Genomic DNA, 24,061 nt, shown 5'->3' on the forward strand with positions numbered 1-24,061 from the left:
TGGCTGATGCTGCATAAGCTTGCTTTCTTGCATCAAATGCCTCTACTAATGCTAATGCTAATGCTAAACCATATATGTATTACCTTCCCCTGCCCACTTGCAATTTTTCAACCCTAAGGCTTCCTCTATGATACTGTCAAAGACCCTTTGCACCATCTTTGTTTAAATTTATTCCATCTCTGCAAGCAGAAAGAATTGCAGACAAGTAAGCATCGCCCTACCATTAATATTCGGACACTAATACAGTAAACCCCCGCTATTCGCGGGGGTTTACTGTATTAGTTCCTGAGAAATGTCGCACATACCGAAAATGCGAATACTGAGTTATGGCTCCCATAGTAATAAAGGGGTTCCGTTCCAAAGTATGAAATACATAATAAAAACTAGTCTAAAATTTTGTCTATGTATGTATTATATGTACCTTCATAATATGACTATGTACATAGACAGTACATAGTGAAATGCAAGCATATGGCATCGAAATGAAAATAAGAAACAATTTAATATTAAATGTAATATTTATTAGAAATTTCAAACAAATCTTTCAAACCAGCGTCTTTGCTTGCTAGCAAAAAAAACATCCCGCCAGTGCTATCACCAGTTTCGCTAAAGTGTTGATAAAGGAGTTTTGCCTTTTCACGAATGATGACTGAACTTAATGGAATTTTATTTTGAGTTCGGTCTTCTATCCACAGATTTAAAGCTTTTTCCATTTTTTCTAATTTAACATCACGAGTTACAGAGCAAATTTTTGAAACAATTAGTGCGTTTTCACGGACACTACGGCTTATTTTTTCTTCCGATTTTTTGATTGATCGTACCGTTGACTCATTGATTTTATAATGTTTTGCCACCGAGGAGACACTTTCACCATTAGAAATTTTGTCTAATAATTCAATTTTATTCGCTAATGTCATCAGCTTGTTTGATATTTTCACATTTTCTCTTTTTATTTGTAGCCATATTTTTGTAGGGGTTAGAAAGAACTTGTCCACAATAAAGTCACTTTCTTCCGTTAACACATCCGAAAAAGTCTGTTTTACACTGAAAAACGGTAGATTTATCATTTTTGTAAGCATATCAATTTATAAATTGATATGCTTACAATTTATAAATTGATAAATTTATTCAATTTATAAACATATAAATTAAAAGCAAACAACGAAACCTTCCATGACAAACGCATAACACATACTGAACGAGGATTAGCGAGAAACATCCACACTCGCGATTTTGTCACCCCTCTTCCCCCACCCACTGAGCGCTGTTTTGACCGGGAAAGATAATTTTAGCCACGCCCATGTTTTTTATGGCGGAAAATATTCACGGCGCTTTAAAATTCACATTTTTTTTTTTTTTTTAGGTTTCATTTTTTATTAAATCGGCGACCGCGAATAGCGGGGGTTTACTGTATATCTAAAAATAATCTTTATTTACAAGAAAACTAATAATATGGGTTGAAACCTTTAGCCTTCATGACAGTTTCTAGTCTCCATAGAACAACCTCCACCAGTTTAGTTTTTTTTTTTTTTTTTTTTTTTTTTGTAAATAACCTCCAATATTTTCCATCATTCAGCCTTCAAAACAGCAACCAGTTCAGCTCTGTTTTTTGCGAGGTCTCTCCTCGCACATACCCAACTATCCAATTCATCCCAGAGGTTCTCTACATGATCTCTAAGGTGCTGGGGTGGCCAGTCCAACTTTTCAACGCTCATGTTCTCAAACCAGTCCGTCATAACATGGGCAGTATGGCATGGAACATATTTACCCATGCATTCACAATGAGTTGCCTAGGAATTGCATTGCTTCAAATAAGTAGCGCTTCTCTGTTAGAGAAAACTACTGTTACTTATTCTCAAATGGGCACCACCACCCAGACGACACCATTTTGAAGCTGGATGGTTTCTTCATCGGTGGGTGAGTGGGCAGGTACCCTGTTGCAATAGTGACAACCCAGTTATGAAGTATAACTGCACAATATGAGAGATGCTGGATGATGTGCGTGGTTTAATCTAAATATAATTCTTGACTGAATGTCAAAGAGTATGAAAAGGCTGTTTAAGCATGAGTTTTCATTGCAACAGGGTAGCTACCCACCCACCGATGATGAAGCCAACCAGTTTTGAAACGGTGCCTTCTGGGTGGTGGTGCCCATCTGAGAATAAGTACCAGTAGTCTTTAGCATTAGCAAGGGCACATGATGCAAGAAAGCAAGCTTATATAGCATCAGCCAAAAAAAAAACATTCCTTTCTCATTTCACTCATCCACCCACCCACTCCAAATGTTGTCTAGTTCTGCCTTCAATCTGTTTAAGCTAACTTCTACAACAGATGGAAGTTTCTTCCAGCAATCAACCACCCGCAGGCTAAAGGCAACCTTCCGCACATCTATCCTGTAACTGTTTTTCCTCAATTTGAATTTATGAAAAATCTTCTCTAACAGAGATGCATACTACCTGGGTAGTAGAAATGATGGAGATGCATTACCCATGCTTAAACAGCCTTTTCATACTCTTTGACATTTAGTCAAGTATTATATTTAGATTAAACCATGCACACCATTAAGCAGCTCTCATATTGTGGAGTTAAACTTCATAACTGGGTTGTCACTATTGCAACAGGGTACCTGCCTACCAACCCACTGATGATGAAGCCAACCAGCTTTGAAACGGTGCCATCTTGGTGGTGCCGGTGGTGCCCATCTGAGAATAATTAACAGTGGTCTTCTCTACCAGAGAAGTGTTACTTATTCTAAGTAGTCCAATACCTAGGCAATTCGTTGTGAAGGTATTCACAATATGAGATATAATAAAATGATGCATGATGCATACTAACTAGGTAGGAGAAATGGAGAAATATTACCCATGCTTCGGCAGCCTTTTCATACTCTTTGACATTTAGTCAAGAATTATATTTAGATGTCAAAGTTATTCCTTGATCCAATTTTTTATGAAAACCTCATGGTAGCTAATTATATTTAGTCAGATATGATCTGCTCTTAATAAAGCAATGCTTGCATCCTTTAGTGAAGATTCCATTATCTTCCTTGGCACAGAAGTTAGACTGACAGGTCTGTAGTTGCACATTTTAACAGCATCCTTTCAAACTATGTTTATGAACAGGAGAATGTTTGCATATCTCTATTCTATAGGGACATCACCTGAATCCAAAGACGTTCTCGTTATTACAGTTAAAGGTTTTTTGGCATTAGCATTAGTGAAGCCATATGATGCAAGAAAGCAAGCTTATACAGCATCAGTCAAAAAAAAAGAACCTTCTCATTTCACCCTTCCACTTGCTCCATATGTTTGTCTAGTTCTGCCTTGAATTTATTTAAGCTATCAACTTCTACAATGACAGATGAAAGTTTGTTCCAGCAATCAACCACCCACTGGCTAAATGCAAACTTCAGCACATCTATCCTACAACTGCTTTTCCTCAATTTGAATTTATGCCCTCTCAGGTGATTATTCTGAGCAAGATGAAAAATCCCATCAGCATTGAACATGCTCAAACCATTCAAGTCCTTATACACCCACAATCAGATCACCTCACCTTGCAAATTACAGTGTCTGGCAATCAGTCGCCAGACACCGTAATTTGCAAAACTTAATCCTTTCTTCATAAGAGCAACCCTTTGTTCCATTCACTAATCTTGTTGCCTTTCTCTGTACTCCTTCCAGCAGCTCTACATCCTTCTTAAAATGAGGCCTCCAGACCTGTATATAGTACTCAATGTGTTGTCTGACCATTGCCTTATAGGGGATAATAACCTCCTTATCCCTACTAGAAAAATTCCTGTATATCATTGACAAGACACCATGAGCTACTCTTGCAGACCATCTGCACTGCTCAGAAAACTTCATATCTGACTGCACAATTACCCCCCAGGTCATTTTCGTTCTCTACCACCGTCAGTGTAGTACCACACATTTGATACGTTACTCTGGGGTTACTGCTTCCTATATGCAGTACTTTACATTTGTCAATGTTAAACTTCAGTTGCTACCTCTCAGTCCATTTGCTCAACTTTTCTAGATTCTGTTTCAGTAGTGTACTGTCATTAGTGTCATTAACAACGCTGCTGACCTTTGTATCATCTGCAAACTTAGACATTAAGTCTGATACACCACATCAACATCATTAAAAAAAAATACCGAAAACAACAATGGACCCTACACTGAACACTGGTGGGATCCACTAACAATATTAGTCCACAAAGAGCAGTGTCCATAGATTACCACTCTGTCTACTCCCACTCGGCCATCCCTTTATCCATAGCAGCAATTTGCCTCCAATGCCACACTGCTCCAATTTGTGCAGTAGTCTTCCATGTGCACAGTATCAAAAGCCTTTCTAAGATCCAAATATATATCAAAATTATTCTTTACATCCAGTTCCTTTGTGACCACATCATAGTATCCAATCAAATTGGTCAGACAAGGTAAAAAAAAAAAAAAAAACAAGACTTTCCCTTAAAAAAACCCATGCTATGTCCAAGCTATAACTGAAGTCTTGTCTAGATGATCCTGCAGTGCCTCCATTAATTTCCCTGGAACAGAAGTTAAACTAACAGGTCTGTAATTACCTGTGTCTCCCTTTGATCCTCCTTTGTGGGTTGGGGTCGCATTTCCAGTCCATGGATACCTCCCCTGAGTCCAAGGAAGCTCTCATAATTATGGTTAAGGGTTTGCTTACTTCTTTTGCTGCCTCCTTTAATATAACTGGATAGATCCCATCCACCCCAGGTGTCTTTCTTATGTTAATCTTCAACAAATCTCCTTCACTTTGCTTTCAGTTATCACAAAATCATCTAGCTCACTGCCAGAGTCTAATCCACCTGCGGAACTTTGATATCGATGGGTCAACTGTTGATGATCCTGCTCAGGTAGCTAACAAACTAAATGAATATTTTCCATCGACATTCACACATGAGGAGTTATTCAGCGAGGGGAATGCCAGAGGTGTATTCAACTCTGGCAGTAAGCTAGAGAATCTTGTAATAACTGAGAGTAAAGTGGAGGAGAAATTGTTGAAGATAAACACAAGAAAGGCACCTGGGGTGGATGGAATCTATCCAGTTATATTAAAGGAGGCAGCAATGGAAGTAAGCAAACCCTTAGCCATAATTATGAGAGCTTCCTTGGACTCAGGGGAGGTACCCATGGACTGGAGATGTGCAAATGTGACCCCAATTCACAAAGGAGGATCAAAGGCTGACACAAGTAATTATAGACCTGTGAGTTTAACTTCTGTTCCCGGAAAATTAATGGAGGCACTGGTTAAAGAAGCACTGCAGGATCATCTAGACAAGACTTCAGTTATAGCTCAGACACAGCATGGTTTTGTTAAGGGGAAGTCTTGCCTGACCAATTTGATTGGATACTATGATGCAGTCACAAAAGAATTGGATGTAGGGAATAGCTTTGATATTATATACTTGGATCTTAGAAAGGCTTTTGATACTGTTGCACATGGAAGACTGCTGCACAAATTGGAGCAGTGTGGCATTGGAGGCAAATTGCTGCTATGGATAAAGGGGTGGTTGAGGGGAAGAAGACAGAGAGTGGTAATCAATGGACACTGCTCATCGTGGACTAATGTTATTAGTGGAGTCCCTCAGGGTTCAGTATTGGGTTCTTTATTGTTTTGTGTATTTATAAATGATATTGATGATGGTATATCAAGCTTAATGTCCAAGTTTGCAGACGATACAAAGGTTGGCAGGGTTGTCAAGGACACTACTGACACTATGCTGCTGCAACAGGATCTGGAAAAGTTGAGCAGATGGGCTGAGAGGTGGCAAATGAAGTTTAACATTGACAAATGTAAAGTATTACATATGGGAAACAGCAACCCCAGAGCAAAGTATCAACTCTGTGGTACTACACTGACAGTGGTAGAGAATGAAAGGGACCTGGGGGTGGTTGTGCAGGCAGATATGAAGTTCTCTGAGCAGTGCAGACGGGCTGCAAGAGTAGCTCATGGTGTATTGTCAATGATATATAGGAATTTTTCTAGCAGGGATAAGGAGGTGATTATTCCCTTGTATAAGGCAATGGTCAGGCCACACCTAGAGTACTGTATACAGGCCTGGAGGCCTCATTTCAAGAAGGATGTAGAGCTGCTGGAACGAGTACAGAGAAGGGCAACAAGATTAGTGAATGGAACAAAGGGGTGCTCTTATGAAGAAAGGCTTAAGTTTTGCGAATTACAGTGTCTGGAGACTAGGCAGCAGTGAGGTGATCTGATAGAGGTGTACAAAGCCTTGAATGGTTTGAGCATGCTCAATGCTGATGGGATTCTTCCTCTTGCTCAGAATAATCACCTGAGAGGGCATAAATTCAAATTGAGGAAAGACAGATGTAGGATAGATGTGCGGAAATTTGCCTTTAGCCACCGGGTGGTTGGTAGGTGGAACAGACTTCCATCCCTTGTCGTGGAAGGTGATAGCCTAAATAAGTTTAAGGCTCGGCTGGACAGGTATTTCGAACGAACAGAGGGGTGAAGTGGAAGTGGTTATTTTTTATTTATTTATTTTACTTTAATTTTTTTGGCTGATGCTGCATAAGCTTGCTTTCTTGCATCAAATGCCTCTACTAATGCTAATGCTAACTCCTCGTGTGAATGTAGATGCAAAATACTCATTTCGTTTGTTAGCTACCTGAGCAGGTTCATCAACAATTGAACCATCGATATCAATTGGGCCAATCTGATTTATTCCCATTCTTTGATATATGGATAATTGGATAGTGTCAGCTGCCGGTGTCTTGTTCACTTTTAATTTTAATAATTTTGCTTCTTGTCTCTTGTCATAAAATTCACTCAATTCCCAGTTAGTATTAGTTTGCTAATATCCTCAAATTTAAAAAATTTTCACATTTGGATATTGATGAAAAATATTTATTCAGCTTATCAGCAACCATTTTATGATCATTGATCCTGTGCTAACGGGATCAGTGATTAACATTAGGAAAGAAAAATAATCCATGATTACTTTCCTTTTAGTGATAACTTAAGCAAAGAAATCCTTGTCACTTTTTTTTTGCCACTCTTAACTAAGAACTACTTCTAATCTGTATAAGCTATTATGTAGCACAAAGTGAAATGGAAAGTAACATAAAATAAATGACATGTTTTGCATCTGTGCGACATAATAGCTTATACAGAATAAATCCAGAGCGCACAGGCCTCTTTACCCATACTTGTAATCTGCTGCAGAATTCCTGACCTAAGTAACATTATTACATTGACCATTGATCTGGAAAATGGAGTTGGTTCATGATATTTGTTTATGTTCATGTCAGTTCCATACTCATAAACTGAATAATCATTTTGAGAAACCTCACTTATGATCTATATAGTTTATAAGAGAAAAAAATATTTAATACTTATAAAGTTTATTTGTTTGAACTTCTGAGTTTTATGCTTTCGTATACAGTGAATTTCGGTTATTTGGGCCACCATTTATTTGGGACAAATCTTAAAGAACAGAACCTAATCGAGAAAATATCCAGGGTTTTCTTCTCTTAGTTGGAACAACATTCCATTTAATCAGGGCAGGAGACTGCAGCACTTGAGATTACCATATGATTGTCTCTGACTGGACTACGTAGTCCTGTCGAATTTCTGGAGGTTACAACCATAAAGCAATTTGCAGTTTCTGGATTATTGGGCTTTTCTGTTATTGCAATCTATTATAAACAGGTAGTAAACTCGACCTTGTTACATTTGCAATAATACTGATAGCTGGAATTATGTAGGTTTTTACGTTATTATGGTGAAATGTGTTTTCCCCTTCCATTAAATCTTGAATCATGTGAAAAACATAAATACATTTTCAGAATCTTTATATACCTTTTGCATTGATTGTTTTATTTTATCAGCATTCTTTATAGTTGTAGTAATAGTCGATGAAGGCATATTCATAGCCCTACACACATTAGGGCAGCAGATTCTATCCTCCGAATTCATTCCTATTTTTTTAAGCTTCGTAAACTTGTTACTCTGTATCTCACTTGCGCTTATCATGTTAGTTGAAAAATGTCTGCCATGTCCTTCTTTTATTGACTGCTTATCTTTTTTTAAATTTTACAGCCCAAAAAAAAAAAAAAAAAGTGAACAGAAATATCAATTATTATGTACATATTATAGTAAGGTATGTATGCAAGCATAAATTTATTTTTATTTTGCTAATGTGTGGAAAATGTTCTTCCAATTTTCACATATCCTTTAAAATTGATAATTGGCAAGGTAATAAAGTGTAAATTTGTGCTTAATGTATTTTTACTTTTATAGCCTGTGGATAATATTATGGAGAGTCGATCGTAACGGGATTTTGATTGTACAAAGTAAAGTGTCTTAGTTGTCTGACAGCACCAGGAGTTTCCCCCCATCTCCTCGTATTCTTTGTACTTGAGACAACTCTGCGGAGGCCAGAGGTTTAAAAAGTGTATAGGGAGTTGTTTGTTCTGTTGTTTCTCTGACCATTTAGTCATTAGGCCCTATTGGGACCCACCCTTGCCCACACTTTGCCATAAGGAGCCAGGTCAGGCACCCAGTAGATTATTAAAGCACTCTGGCCGGCCCTGCCACCTAGTAATGAGGATTTCAGTGGCAAGGCCTATAAAAAGTGGGGGGATGAATACTATAATTTGGAAAGGCCGAAAGAGGTTTACGAGAAAGTGGTTGGATTTAGATGTTGATTAAAATTTGCCGCATTGTTAAAGGCGTATTCGGTTGTTTTAGTTAGAATGGGGAGAGACTGAAGGCTGGGGGAGGAAACAGGTAGAAGGATAGGAACAATAGAGTAGGCCTGCCCAAAGAGGTCAGTGGGGACAAGCATTACCAGGGGAAGTGTGGGGGAGGCAGGGAGGGGAGGAGACAGAAACCCATCTCCTCCCCCCTGCCTTGGGATGGGGTTTTAAAGGGCAACTGGGTTCGAGTAGCCAGTTCAGATAACCAAATGGCTTGTTAGCAGCAGAGCTGCAGTATGTCTCCATCTGTCCATCTGTGTTTGTTGTCAGGTCCATGTAAGTATTGAATCTGGTAGGAAGGGCAACCTGCCCATCCCCTCCCTCTGGGTGTGGGATATGTTAGCTGGCAGTGGGAGCAGAGTAATTTCCCCCCCTACACTGCCAGGAGGGTGGGAGAGAATTTACTTCATTCATAAACTGTATTCTCACCCTACTTGTATTCTATTTTTATACCTTTTCTTATATTTTACAATATATATTTTTTTCCCTCTGGTTGGTTATATATACAGGTAGCCCTCGATTTATGTCTAGGTTAGGTTCCTGTGGGTACAGGTGAAAATATAACCCTTTATATAATGGAGTCAATCAGAAATCACAGAGTTAGGTTCCAGGCACCAAAAATTTTATATTCCTTTTGCATCGATTGTTTTATTTTATCAGCATTCTTTATAGTTGTGGTAATAGTCGATTAAGGCATATTCATAGCCCTACACACATTAGGGCAGCTTTCATCAGATTCTAACCTCCGAATATTGCACTAGGATTCAATAACGTGTATTTATTCTATTAAATTAAAAACTTTATAACGCGATTGGAAAAACTGCACACGGCTATCACTATTATTATTATTTAATTTATTAATAGCACGATTATAATAAAAAAATGTTAGCGTAATAAATTTCCAACACGTGTAAATAGCGTAAACAGCAATCAACTGAACTTCATTGCATGGACCTTTACTACCCGCATCCACAAGTAGTTACACTTGAGGGCAGGAATCTTTCTCGTTTCTCATATGAATGCGCTAATTGCTGATTAGCTCAGGTTGTCCTAAATCATGTGAACAGTGCTCGATACATAGCACAGTATGATGCCAATAAATTTTGTCTGACGATTTTAAACTTTAAATTTATAAAAAAAATTTCAAAAATAAATAAAAATAAAAATGGCGTTGTGGTTAGTGATCGGCGCAATTGTGAATCGGCGCAAATCGAACCATCACAAAATGAGTGCTACCTGTGTGTGTATATATATACAGGGTGTCTCAAAAATATTGGTACAAACATTTAGGGGAGGTAGGTAACATCTAAAGGAATGTGAATCGCACAGGAACCCATAACCGGAAACGTCACAGGAAAGTAGTAGCAGAGGCACAAGAAGCAGAAATAACACAAGACAGTAATTAGTGGCAAACATTTATTTGACATAATATTAACAATGGAGTACGAGATGGATGCATTTCCATGATGTTACAACAGATGCTCAAAGGTTCCACCATGAGACGCGATGCATGCATGACACAGGCGCAGCATAGATTGGCAGACACAGTCGAACACACCTGGAGTTTCTTTGACAGTAGCAGCAGTGCAGACGAGTCTCGCCACGAGACCCATTTCCGTCTCCACAGGCGATTAATACACGATAGATTTGAGGGCCCACCACAGAAAGAAATCGGCTCGATAAATCAGGTGAGCGTGGGGGCCAGGCAACGGGTCCACCACGGCCAATCCATCAACACCCAAAACGCCTGTTCAAATGGTAACGAACACACCTTCCATAATGGGCAGGCGCCCCGTCATGTTGTGAAATCAAATGTTGCATCTCATATTTGCTGGAACATTGTCAAGTAACCCTGGTAGAACTTGTTCAAGAAAGATCCAATATTTAGCGGAGTTCACGCAGGATGGTAACAGGTATGGGCCGACTAAGCAGTCACTGACCATACCTGCCCACACGTTTATTGCAAAGCGATGTTGTGCCGGATGGGGACACACACACCGTGTGGGCCCTCTGCTAATCCATATACTAGGTGCATGTCTGTCAGCTCACAGTTCGTATATCAATGCATGCTCTTCATGCGGAGACTACTGCTTGAATGAGTAAACCAGAAATTTTCCCTCTCGCAAACTGATGAACAGCGCTGTGTACCGACTTACGGTGACATTTTCGGTTATGGGTTCCTATGCGATTCACATTCCTTTAGATGTTACCTATCTCCCCTAAACATTCGTACCAATATTTTTCAGACACCCTGTGTATATATATATATATATATATTTATTTTTTTCACTCATCTTTTTCTCACACCGGGGGGGGGTACAAATTTAAATACTAATGCACAATAGTTAAGCTAAATAAGCAAGAATATAAAAAATTTAAACTAGGGTTAGTGTGTACGTAACTTTAACATTTATGGTTTGTGTTCTTTTTCTCACACACTTTCATTCTCATTCATTCTTCTGACTTTCGTTTCATTTATTTGTTTTCTTTGACTATTGCTTTCTGCACTGCACTCTCTGGGCATCTCAACTTACTGTTATTCTTCGGTTGTGGTGCAGGCCTAGCTGCAAGTTTTTTGCAGTCCAGGGGGAAAATGCATTGATAGTGTTTGTGTCGTTAGTAAATATTTGTTACTATATGTGAAGTAATGTAAGTATTATTAACTTTGTGTTCTTTCAGCCAATTACATTTGCTCTTACACTCATTCCCATTCACTATAACACTCATCACTCTCTCTTTCCCTCATGCTGGGTCACTCTTTTGCTCAGTGCCCCGTCTATTCATTCTGTCTTTCATTGTCATTCATTCTACATTGCATCCCCTTATTGTATGGTTAAGCAATTGTAAAGCGGGGTCCACTGTATTTTTAACTCTTTATGTGAAACTTGCATAATTGGGACAGCCGCTTCATTGGGCCAAAGTGCACCAGTCCCAATGCATCCTAAACTAGAACCCACTATATATATTAAATCTCACTAAGATATGAATTAAAGTTGTAAATTTTTAGTAGTACTTATTAAAAAAAAAAAAGAGCAATATGTGACACTGGATCATCAATATCGTTTTCCCCATTTAGCTTGTATATGGCAAACAACAAGAAATTAGCTAAATTTTTAATATTTGTGGTTACACCTTTGTTATATCTGAAACTGGAGTATGTCAAGGTTGTGCTGTATTATGATATGTAATAGACAATCTGGCCTTCAATCTTTATTACATAACTTCTCCATCTTTAAAGGTTTTCTTGATAAAAGAAAATGCCGTATTAGATTTTAATTTTTATGTGTTCATTACAGTATTTATTTTGGGTTGAATTAGCATGTCAGTTCTATGCATTTAATCCGTTGCATATTAATGCATCCAATGATGATTTAATATGAGATTTATACATAATTTTGCATTCTTTTTTAATATTTCTTCTAGGTAGCTAACAAGAATGGTTTCACAAATCCACAGTTAAATTTCAACTTCAGTTCTAATTTAAAACTTTCAGAGGTAAGTTTAACATTTTTATATTTAGTACCAAAAATTTACTTATTTTATTTGTTCTGTTTAATTCTTAGTTTGTTTTGTCAGTATGCAAATCGTGTATTTATTTTAACATATGTATATCAAAAATTTAAAAGACATATTTGAAACAGTTTTCTCAGTTTTAAAATGGAAGGGCTGTATGGAAATTAGTAAAAATGAAATAGGAATATTGGGAAATGAAAAACATTATAAAGTGCAATCTTTTGGAAGTAATATTCCATCAAAGCTAACAACTGAATAACTGACTAAATCATGTCATTAGCTTTGGCTTATAGCAATGATGATTCTAATTGTGTAGTCCTGTCTTTGCTGACAGGATTACAAAGTAGAATTAAGCAGTTTTTTTGAAGGAACTGAAGCAAGTAATGAGACTTAACACATTGAGTGTTTTAAGAAGAGACTTAAGAAATATCAAAGTGAAATCTTTAAAACAAACATCAATTTTAAGATTCATAAGTAAAGACTAATTGAAATCGTGTTTTATTAAATAGTATTGTTTTTAATTACAGAGAAATAAATTTAGTATTAAGTGTATGGTTTTAAAATTACAGACAATTAAATTGTGTTTAATATTAAGTGTATTGTAATACAACCATATTAATACAAATAATATGTAGGTATGTACTTATTAATTTTTTTCTAATATTTCTTTTGTTTTTTGAATCTATCTTTTTATCAAGTTATTCAGAATTTAAAAAAATAGGAGGTAGATTTAACTCATCATTGATATAAAGTGTTCATTGTTTAACGGTCCCAGAGGTTTCCCCATCTCCGCTATCTCTGATATAGCGAGTAACGGTTATAAAGAGGAAATTTTGTCGGTTCCAAGTTCGACTGTACTTAAATGTAATAATAACACCACCGATTATGCAGCTGTAATACATATTATGCTATCAACTATACGTTATTAAATATATAATATATATTGCAATATCGAGCTTACATATGTATTATGCTATACCATTACATTTGTAAGTTCTAAGTAATTGTAAGCAATAATAATAGTATCTTACTAATGCCAGCCTACGTGATTCAAACTACCAATTGCAACAATTCAAACACTATAACAATGGTGGCAAAATTCAAACGGTCTTATCAATATGACACAATGACTGCAGAAGTTGACTGTGGTTTTTTAAGCAATTATAAATAAATAAGTAATAAACAAATTCACCAACATAATCAGAGAATCACAAATAATAATAACACTAATTCACCAGTTATGCAGCAATAATAATGCTCAAGTTAGTGGTCTTTTAGGTATTACTTAGTTATGGTCTCTTGCAACAGTTGTAAAAAAAAGTATTACAGTTGTAAGAGATAATTCCAGGACTTCTTGCATAAGTTGAGTTTTACGTAACTCGGAAATGACTAATAAAATATTGCTACTATATTCCTGATATGCCAAAATTACAAAAACCACATAAAATCCTCAGAACGAAGAAAATAGTTATATATTTTTAATTAGTTCAATTAAAAACTTTATCTGAAGACAGTGGTGAAGTAGCTGGAGTGGCACATAAGAAAAGAAAACATAAAAGGAAGAAAAAACACGTTATTGTACTGTGAAAACTGATATGTATTTTGTAGCCTTTGTTATCATGGTTGACTTCATCGGTGCCGATCCTTTCACTGCTTCTCGTATTCTATCTTTGTCCTTTGTTGTTTTCACTGTTGACACTGACAAATCTAAATTCCGCACGATAATTGTTAATGTTTTACCATTTTTGTACATCCTTATTATTTTAATTTTCTGATCCAAATCGATCACTTTCCTTTTCTTGTTAGATTTATTAGTACCGCTGTCACTTATTCTCTTAGTCAGCACCATGATAACGGTCAAAATGACATTTTCTGTAAAAAAACTTCACAGGGTTAAGGCGGAAACACTATTATCACCTCACGCTGGCTCACATTTTGCTAAAGCACATTTCTGGAGGTCACTACCATTAAACAATTTGCAGTTTCCAGTTTATTGGGCTTTTTTGTTAATGCAATCTATTATAAATGGGTAGTAATAGCAGCAAAGGAAGTAATCCTGAATTATGAGAGCATCCTTGGATTCAGGGGACATTCCCCTGGACTGGAGATATGCAAATGTGTTCCAAATTCACAAAGGGTGATGAGTAATTATAGACCTCTTAGTTTAACTTCTGTTCAAAGGAAAATAATGGAGTCACTGTTAAAAGAAGTAATACAGGATCATCTAGACAAAGCTGCAATTGCACTTCGGATACAGCATGGGTTAGCTAAAGTGAAATCTTGCCTGATGAATTTGTTGGAATAGGCTTCCATTTTTTGTTACGAAGTGAGTGGTTTGAATAAATTCGTGGAAGAACTGGACAAAATCTTTGAGGGTAAATTTTCCACTACTACTATATCCTTTTTTTTTTTTTTTCTTTTTTTCTTTCTTTTTTTTTTATTTATGCATAATTGAACCCTTTTGCCTATTTGAAAATAAAAAAATGAATGGGTGACCTAGGGACCAAAACTGCTATTTTGCTAAGTGGCAGAACAGTAGTACATTTAAATTACATATTATTGAAGTTTTCAAGTTGAATTATATCTGGTCTCCTGGTCTATATTTTGTCCCATTTTCTTACATCACGTATTTTAAGCTCTGAATTTCTAAGCTGATTAAGGAATGTATGCATTGCAGATGTGGGAATTACCTATCTTGTACTATCAATTGATTAAAATTCATAAACTAAATTCTTTATAATAAATAAATAAGCTGACTACTTTAAACCTAAAAGTGAAGTATCTTTTTAAATTGCTCCACAGAATGTTAATGGTATTTACCTTGCATAGTTTACCCGTGGTCTTCAAACCAGTGCAGTGCATAGGGATATTGACTCTGCAGCAAAGTTTATTGGAGCCGGTGCTGCTACAGTAGGAGTTGCTGGTTCAGGTATGTTATGTCTCTCTCTCTCTCTCTCTCTCTCTCTCTCTCTCTCTCTCTCTCTCTCTCTCACACACACACACACACACACACAAATAAACTAAAAGAGTAGAATGTATGGAAACAGTACAAAAAAAAAAAAAAAATGCGGAAACCATAAGAAAATGCAAAACAGCAGAAACTAATCTTATTGGAATATATTAATTAAAATTCGATTATAATACCAGTAACAGCAACCTAGGTACTAGTAGTATAGGACATAGGTATAGAGACCATGAAATATAAATAATTTAGACATCAAAAGAAGGAAAAGGCCAAAAAGATAAAGCCAGTGAGGACACTAGCTGAAGTGTTAAGAGCAGGAGAAACAAAGATGGCAAAAGTAAGTGAAATTAATAGAGCTGAAATTAAAAAAATAATAATAATAATAAATGCACATTGTGGATAAAAATCTTAATAAGAATTTTGCCAGTTACAGAAATGAAGGGACCAGAAATGTCTCAGTAAGCCATGACCTAAATAGTGAAATATCATATATAATAAGCGAGAAGAAGAAGAATAAAAAATGAAGAAGTGTCAGCCAAGATTCCAAACTCCTCAAAAAAGCTGCTGAAACCAAGACCATGTTGTAAACTAGACTAACATGCAACAGAATTACATGGCTGAATGACTGTAGCTTTTATGCTGAATTACAGAAAAAATGAAGCCATAAAGTAAGTGAATCAAGAACTTGCCACAACATAGAATCACAGTTTCCACCCTTTTTGTGTGCTTTCTGCATATAAAATAATTTCGGATATAGGAATTATCGAGCACTGAATAGCTCTCAATTATCAAATCTATTAAATACCACAGATTGTCGACTTTACTCTTCTCTTCTCCCTCTCCGCTCAAAATTCGAAATTTGATTGCTCCATTTAAAACTATACTTCACGCATACCTGTATACTGACTTAATCGATCACTCAAGTTATACATTAATATACAACACTATGGCTGAACGGTTAACAGGGTTAAAACAAGACTATACTAGAATTACATTGAAATATGCGGCCCAAAAATATCATATCCAGTTTTTAAAACAATATCTTTCTGAAAATTTAATACCGAAATTTGCTAAATTTCGGCTAGGTTTTAAAATCCAAGGAATACAAAAATTAGTTCTTACCACGTCAAGTAACATAGTAAAACTAGCTTTAAAATCTCGATTTAATCTAAAAAAGTTATATTTTAAACAGATTCAACGATATCGCAATATTTTTTAGAAAACACCTAAACAGTATTGATTGGAATACTCTAAAGCAAGCCATTCAATTAAAAATCGATGCCCAATCCTCCACATTAGAGAATAGACATAACCTAAAATTACAAGCCCTTAGGGGTTTTCTGCACAACAGAAGTCATCATTCGTCTCACAATCGTTTTGAAAATCAGAGTGCATACCGAAACACCAAAAACGCAGATAAAAATTCCCACACCTTTCTCAATAGAAATCTACCACATATTAATGACTTCCGGGTAAATTTAAACACTGGTTCACAAAACGACCCCAATCCATCAGATAATGTAAAGAACTTATCATCTGTTACGCTAACTTCTCAGCAAATAGCTCTATTAAATAAAGGTTTAAATTATAATTTACCACCGAGATTCCCCCCCAAGAAACAAATGATTATTGATCTTGAGTTCGCTCTTAGAGATTTGCCTCAAAAAAACGTATTAATCCAACAGACTAATCGAACCATAAACCAAACTATCCCCTCAATATCAAAAACGACATAGAGAAGAAGCAAAAGCTTTACACACACTTAGACAAAACCGAGATATCATTATTCAAAAGGCCAACAAAGGCGATACAGTAGTTATTCTCAATAAAGGAGACTATATAAATAAATTATACACCATCATTTCAGACACAACGACATAGGAAGAGGTTGCACCATCAGAGTTCACCAGCTTAGTTAACAAATATAACAAAATGCTCACCACCTATAGGAAAGATGACCACATCACTATGGCCCAACTTAAACAAATTAAAGCCTGCACATACAATATCCCAACCTTATTCGACCAAGTAAAATTACACAAAACAGGATACCCAATTCGTCCAATCGTGTCATATAAGAATTCAGCTTTTGCTTCCTTAGCCATGTTCATCTACCCAATTCTAAAACCACTCTGAGAACTCCTAACATATAACAAAAAACTGTGATGCTTTATTCATGAACCTCAAAGATCTCCATATCAAGGAGGATATGAAGTTATATTCACTGGATGTGACTTCACTATACACTAATATAAATGTACCTTATGCCTTAGACATAGTCTGGGCCTACTTAAAAGATGATAACATAAAAATTAATAACACCAGACTCCCCAAAGACAGAATATTTGAACTAACAAAACTATTAGTAAATGCAAATTACATTCTCTTTCAAGAAAAAATATACAGACAGATTTTCGGCCTCCCAATGGGCCTAAACATCAGTGGACTCATTGCCGAACTATACTTAGACAAATTAGAAAAGATCCTGTCGGATCTTTTCTACTGCAACAGGATCTAGATAATTTGGGCAGATGGGCTAAGAAGTGGCAACTGAAGTTTAACCTTGACAAATACAAAGTACTGCATATTGGTAGAAGCAACCCCAGAGAAACGTACCAACTGTGTGGTACTACACTTAAAGTGGTAGAAAATGAAAAAGACCTGGGAGTAATTGTGCAGGCAGATATGAAGTTTTCTGAGCAATGCAGGCAGGTCATGGGGTTTTGTCAATGATATATAGGAATTTTGTTAGCAGGGAAAAGGAGGTGATTATCCCTCTGTATAAGGCAATGGTAAGGCCACGCCTTGAGTACTGCGTACAGGTCTGGAGGCCTCATTTTAGGAAGGATGTAGATTTACTTGAACGTGTACAGAGAAGGGCAACAAGATTGGTGAGGGGAATGAAGGGATCCTCTTATCAAGAGAGGCTTAAGTTCTGCAAATTGCAGTGGCTGGAGACTAGGCACCTGCACGGTGATCTGATTGAGGTGTATAAGGCCTTGAATGGGTTGAGTACGCTGAATTCTGATGGGATCCTTCCACTTGTTCAGATTACGAAACTAAGGGGTCATAAATTCAAATTAAGAAAAGACAAATGTAGATTAGATGTGCGGAAATTTGCCTTTGGCCAGCGGCTGGTTAATTGTTGGAACAAACTTCCATCTGTCGTTGTGGAAGTTGATAGGTTGAATAAATTTAAGGAGGAACTGGACAGGCATTTGGAGGGAATGGTGTGATTTTTTTTTTTTTTTTTTTTTTGCTGATGCTGCATAAGCTCATACATTTGCTTCCTTGCATCACATGCCACTACTACTACTACTATATTACGGAAGATATCTGGATGACATCCTAATTATCACAGATCATTTGACCGTAAACAATATTCTTCAGGTTTTTAATAACATCCATCAGAGATTAAAATTTGAATTAGAAATTGAAGCAGAAACCCACTCCATAAACTTCCTTAATTTTACCATACACAGATTAGGACAAAAACTAAATTTCAGCATATATAGAAAACCCACTAATAAGGGGATGCTTTTGCATTTCCACAGTTATCATCCCCAACCATACAAAAAATTGGTCATGCTTATTCTTCCACCCAAATTTCTCTAACCACTGAAATAAATGAATTAACTACAAGATTCTCAAATAGAGGTTACCCGCTAATCTATATAAACAAAGTCAAAACAATAGCCTGTGATAAAATAAATAACAACAACCTCGCAACAAACATTCAGAAATCTGACAAGACCAAAATACATTTCATCACCATTCCATATGTCGAGCACTGGTACAATAAACTTAATCAAATGTGCAAGGGAACCGACATGAAAATCATAACAAAACCCATGAACAAATTATACACATTCTTCAGAAATCGACCTTCAAACACCACATTCCAATCACAGCATGACCTCGTATACAGCATCCCATGCAAAAATTGCGACGCTGTTTGTGTAGGATCTACCATGGGAGCGGCACAGCTTCGAGCAAAACAACACGAAGCTTCTGTGCGGGCGGCTCATTCAAATGCATCGGAACTTTCGTTCCAGCAATAAATGAACAACATTCATTCAGCTTTAATGAGACAAAAATTATAAACATTCAACACAACTATCACAAACTACTTATTGCAGAAACCTTAGAGATGAAACTACATGAAACTTCAATCAATATCCGTAGGCCATTCCTATTGTCCGACGATTGGTTACTTATACGCATGCGTGAAGAACAAACACTACAACATAAGACAAAAGTTTCAGATTAATTGTGAGTTGCTCCGTTCCTGTGAACATGATGCCCGAAAAGTTCTAGTCCGACTTAAGGAATGTAGAGAATAATCCCCCCCCCCCCATATCCAATTTTATTAGACCCCTAAATTTAACTCTAAAGTCCAGCTATAGGACCAAAAGAAATAATCGGTCCATATTTATTAAACAGTTTATATCTCAAAAATCTAATTTTATGCCAATCCAAGTAATGGTGTTTGTAGACAGCAGTCATGAGCACTCGTTGTTGACACCGCACGGTCTGAACACTACGGTTCTGACAGTGTGGAAGATGTCCCACCTGCTTTACAAAATCGCCATCCTCAAGAATTATTAGCGAGTTGGACTAGGAGAGTTGGAAAAGAAGCTTCCTATATCTAAAATAAAGGTAATCCCTGTTGATTTATAATATAATAAAATAATTGGAAACTGTGGGTGAATACAATGTGAATACCTGAAAAATAATTTTAAAAAGTTAGGGTTATTGCGAAAGCAGAAACAATCAGCAGCTTATATGTATACTGCCATAAATATAAATATGAATAAAGTCAGTAAAAAGAGTAGAATATATGAAAACAGTAGGGAAAAATGTGGAAACTATAACAGAATGCAAAGCAGCAGAAACTAATTTCACTTGAATATATTAATTTAAATCAGGTTATAATCATGATACCAATAACTGCAGTAAAGATTGTAGTGTAGGACAGATGTATATAGAGATTTTGACTATATATAATAATTTAGAAATCGAAAGAAGGGCAAAGACCAAGAATGATTTAAAACCAAGAGTAATAATTTTAAAGCTACTGTGAAGCTTAGCTGAAATGTCAAAAATCACAAATTGCACAGTTGAAACATATATGACAAAAGTAAATGAAATTAATAAAGCAGCAGTTAAAGAATAATAATGATAAGTTCCTGTTGTGCTAAAATTCAAAAAAGTATTTTGCGAGCAACACGAGATCTCAATTATATATAGAGACCTTGACATAACCTCGACTTTTAAGAATTATATTTTCTGTGTGTAGTTTACACTGGTTTACATCTCTCTTTCAGCTTAGTATTCATATGCAAGTATTATATGCTATATACAGGGACTCCCCGACTTACGGAAATTCAACTTTACTTAAATTTTTGCCAGCCAGTGCAAACTTAAAAAAATTTGTGTAAATGTATTTTGCATCCCGTAGGAATAAATGAAGGTATCATGAAAATATCGTAATGTGAACCCAATAATACTTTTTTTTTTTTTTTTGTAATTTGTTCCAAGTCCTTGGAAATTTAAAATTTCACTATATTACTAAGCTATTTATATCTCTAAAAGGTCATATTTACAATGGAAATTTCACTGCCTTGCACTTTCCGGTTTATTTGGCTTTTCTATTAGTGCATCTAATTATAAATGGGTAGCAAACTTTGATCTTATTGCATTTGCAATAATACCAATAACTGCAATTGTGTGGGCTTTTACTCTATTATGGTGAAATGTGTCAATCATAAAAAAAACAAATTTTCAGAAACTTCTCTTCATTCCTATTTACGTATTACAATGATGAAGGGAAAGCGACTAACGAAAAATGCAAGTGGTGGTAGTGCCAGGAAACGAAACAAAATTGATTTAGAAATGAAGATGAAAATGATTAAGAAGTACGAATTAGGACAAAGTTTGTCATCCATTGAAAGGGAATTAGGTCTCTCTGCTTCAACGGTGAATACTATTTTAAGGGACAGTGCATGTATAAAAGAACATGTTAAAGGATCAATGCATTTAAGATCAACAGTGATCACAAAACAGCGTTCAAGTGCTATATCGAAAATGGAAAAGTTAATAATATGGATGGAAAATCAGATTCAGAAGCGAATGCCCCTGAGCCTAATGACCATTCAAGCAAAAGCAACAAGTACTTATAAAGATATTAATGATGAGTACAGTGAGCCCCAACCCAAGTTCGTGGCAAGCAACGGGTGGTTTAATAGGTTCAAGCATCATACTGGTTTTCACAAAGTTAAAGTATGCGGTGAAGTTGCCAGTGCCGATTCTGCAGCTGCAGAGAAATTTGTGATGTGCTGGAAAAAATTATTGATGAAGGCGGCTATTCAATGCAGCAAATTTTTAACGTTGACAAGAATGCTCTCTATTGGAAAGAAATGCCCGATTGAACATACATTGCCAAAGAGGAAAATACAATGCCAGGTTTCAAGGCGTCAAAAGATAGTTCCACACTCTTGCTTGTAGCTAATGCAGTGGGAGATTACAAATTAAAACAACTGCTTGTGTACCATTCTGGAAATCCTCGTGCATTTGCTGGTCCCACAGGAACAGTAGTTGTTAGTGACTCTATTATCAGGAAAACGGGGAACACAGTGTGTAAAAAGGAAAGGTGGAACAAGACCAGGGTATGTCTGACAAGGGCAAAGGTTGATGACGTTGGGCACAAAAGGTGATTTGTTGTACACGTTGGCACTAATGATATTAAGTGTAGGAGATCTGTAGATTGACTAAGCAAGTACAGGTCAATGCTGAAAAAAAAGCTGAGTTAGGGTAAAATTTGAGTGTCTGCAATCCTGCCCACACACACGCAATAGGAAGAAATATATGATGAGAGCCTTGTCAATCAATTCAACCCTGGAGGAATTGTGCAGGGCTCATGGGATAGAATTTTTTTCAGCCTGGTCTGTGCTTGTTAACAGGTGAGACTGCTTCTACAGGGATGGGATACATTTAAATAGAAAGGGTGCAAGGATATTTGCTGATGCTATCGAGGCAGTGTTAGGTGGGTTGGAAAACTGCTAGCTTGGGGGGATGCACGGACTAATATATTAACAGTAGCCGCTGGCGGAGGTGAAAGTGATTCTTGCACTGCTTCTTTTGGAATGAGCAGCAGCCCGGAAAACAAGATGCAGGGAGCGAATGGAGGGGTGAAATAGGAGGTTTTTTTTTTTTTTCTTCTTCTTCTTCTTCTGATGCTACATAAGCTTGCTTCTTTGCATCGTATGCCTCTACTAATGCTAATTTAAGGGCATCAATAAAGCCAACCTACCCGTGGATTTCCAATTGAACCAGAGAGCATGGATAACAATATCTCTTTGAGGATTGGTTTAAATGCTGCTTCATTCCCGAGGTTGAAAAATATTCTAAAGACAGTGATGTTCCTTTCGTGATTTTTCTTCTGTTAGATAGTGCTCCTGGACATCCTACACATCTAGATGATTTCAATTTGAACGTGAGAGTCATATTTCTATCGCCAAACACAACTTCACTCATCCAACCTATGGATCAGAGTGTTACTTTGAATTTAAAATCATACTATTTACGCACAAAATTTGCTCAGGCATTGTCTGCAATAGACGATAAGAAAAATTTTACGTTAAGAGACTTGGAATCTTAGAATATTTACCACGCCATCTTAAACATTAATAAGGCCTGGGCTGAAATTACTAAAAGTTGTTTAAATGGCACGTAGAAGAAAATATGCTCACTGCACATAAAAGGCTTCAAAGGATTTGAAAAAGACGAATCAGATGAAGAGGTTACATATAAGATTGTAAAGGTTGCAGAGCTACTTCAGTTGGAGGTTGATGCCAAAGACGTGGAGCAGTTAATAAAGGAAGAAAATGCTGACGAAGCTCAAGATGAACCAAATGAGGAGCCGAAACACTTCATCACCAGAGAGATGGCAATGGCATTTCGTGAAATTGCATCGGCAATGGCGAGGTTTGAGAAGATGGATCCTGACAGCGAACGATTCTTAAAAGTTAACAGGGGTGAATGATATGCTTGCTTGCTACAAAGAAATTTACGATGAAGAGAAAAAAGCCACTGTCCAGTCATCCGTTAATATGTTCTTTCGTAAGGTTGAGCAGCTGACCCCTTCTAAATCTCCACAGCCCTCAACCTCCGCAACGACGTACTTATCAACCGAAGACGTCGATTCTGGCATCCTCGAGAGGCAAAACTTCCTGGCGTTATGCCTGTCTCCTCTCTTTTTTGTAATTTTATAATTTTGAAATTTTTTTAAATTGCACGCATTTAAATTGCAGTAAATAATTCTATTTACATGTTCGTAGAACATTTCTTTTTTGATTCAATCAATTCAGCAAGCACAGTTGACAGTGCTGCACAAGTATGGGGAAATTATGACTTGCGTAGTGTTCTGCGAAATGCAACTCTTACGTCAGTCTATACTCAGTCAGGGAGTTCCTGTACTGTCACTCACAGTTTCCACTCTTTTTATAATTTATATTTCTATGTTGCAGTGAGTTCTTGTTATTGTTTTGTGTTATGGTTATTTTCTTTCCATAGTGTTTTAGCAATGTTAGTTTGGAATACTACTTGTCAGTCTCGGTCTAGCAGCTCCAGCTTTCTGTAACTCAACAATTTGGAATTTTGGCTGACATTTCTCCATTTTCTTTCATTCTTTCTTTTCTTGCTTATTAAATATGTGATATTTCATTTCACTATTTAAACTATGGCTTAATCAGATTCTGGTAGTTCCTGGCCCCTTCATCTCTGTAGCTAGCAAAATTTTTTTTTTTTTTTTTTGATTTTTAGCCGC

General features: G+C 36.5%; 1 protein-coding gene across 1 annotated transcript in view; it reads left to right on the plus strand.

Annotated features, from left to right (window-relative positions):
• Nucleotides 1–24,061, plus strand: part of ATPsynC (ATP synthase, subunit C) — a 128,479-nt gene that overhangs the window by 83,360 nt on the left and 21,058 nt on the right. Inside the window, exons 4-5 of the mRNA XM_090370729.1 lie at nt 12,180–12,251; nt 15,099–15,198. Of these exons, the coding sequence (XP_090226855.1) occupies nt 12,180–12,251; nt 15,099–15,198 (172 nt within the window). The remainder of the gene's footprint in view (nt 1–12,179; nt 12,252–15,098; nt 15,199–24,061) is intronic.

Source organism: Mastigoproctus giganteus, chromosome 3, assembly GCF_048544385.1.
Source record: "Mastigoproctus giganteus isolate SK-2022 chromosome 3, ASM4854438v1, whole genome shotgun sequence".
Taxonomy (NCBI): domain Eukaryota; kingdom Metazoa; phylum Arthropoda; class Arachnida; order Uropygi; family Thelyphonidae; genus Mastigoproctus; species Mastigoproctus giganteus.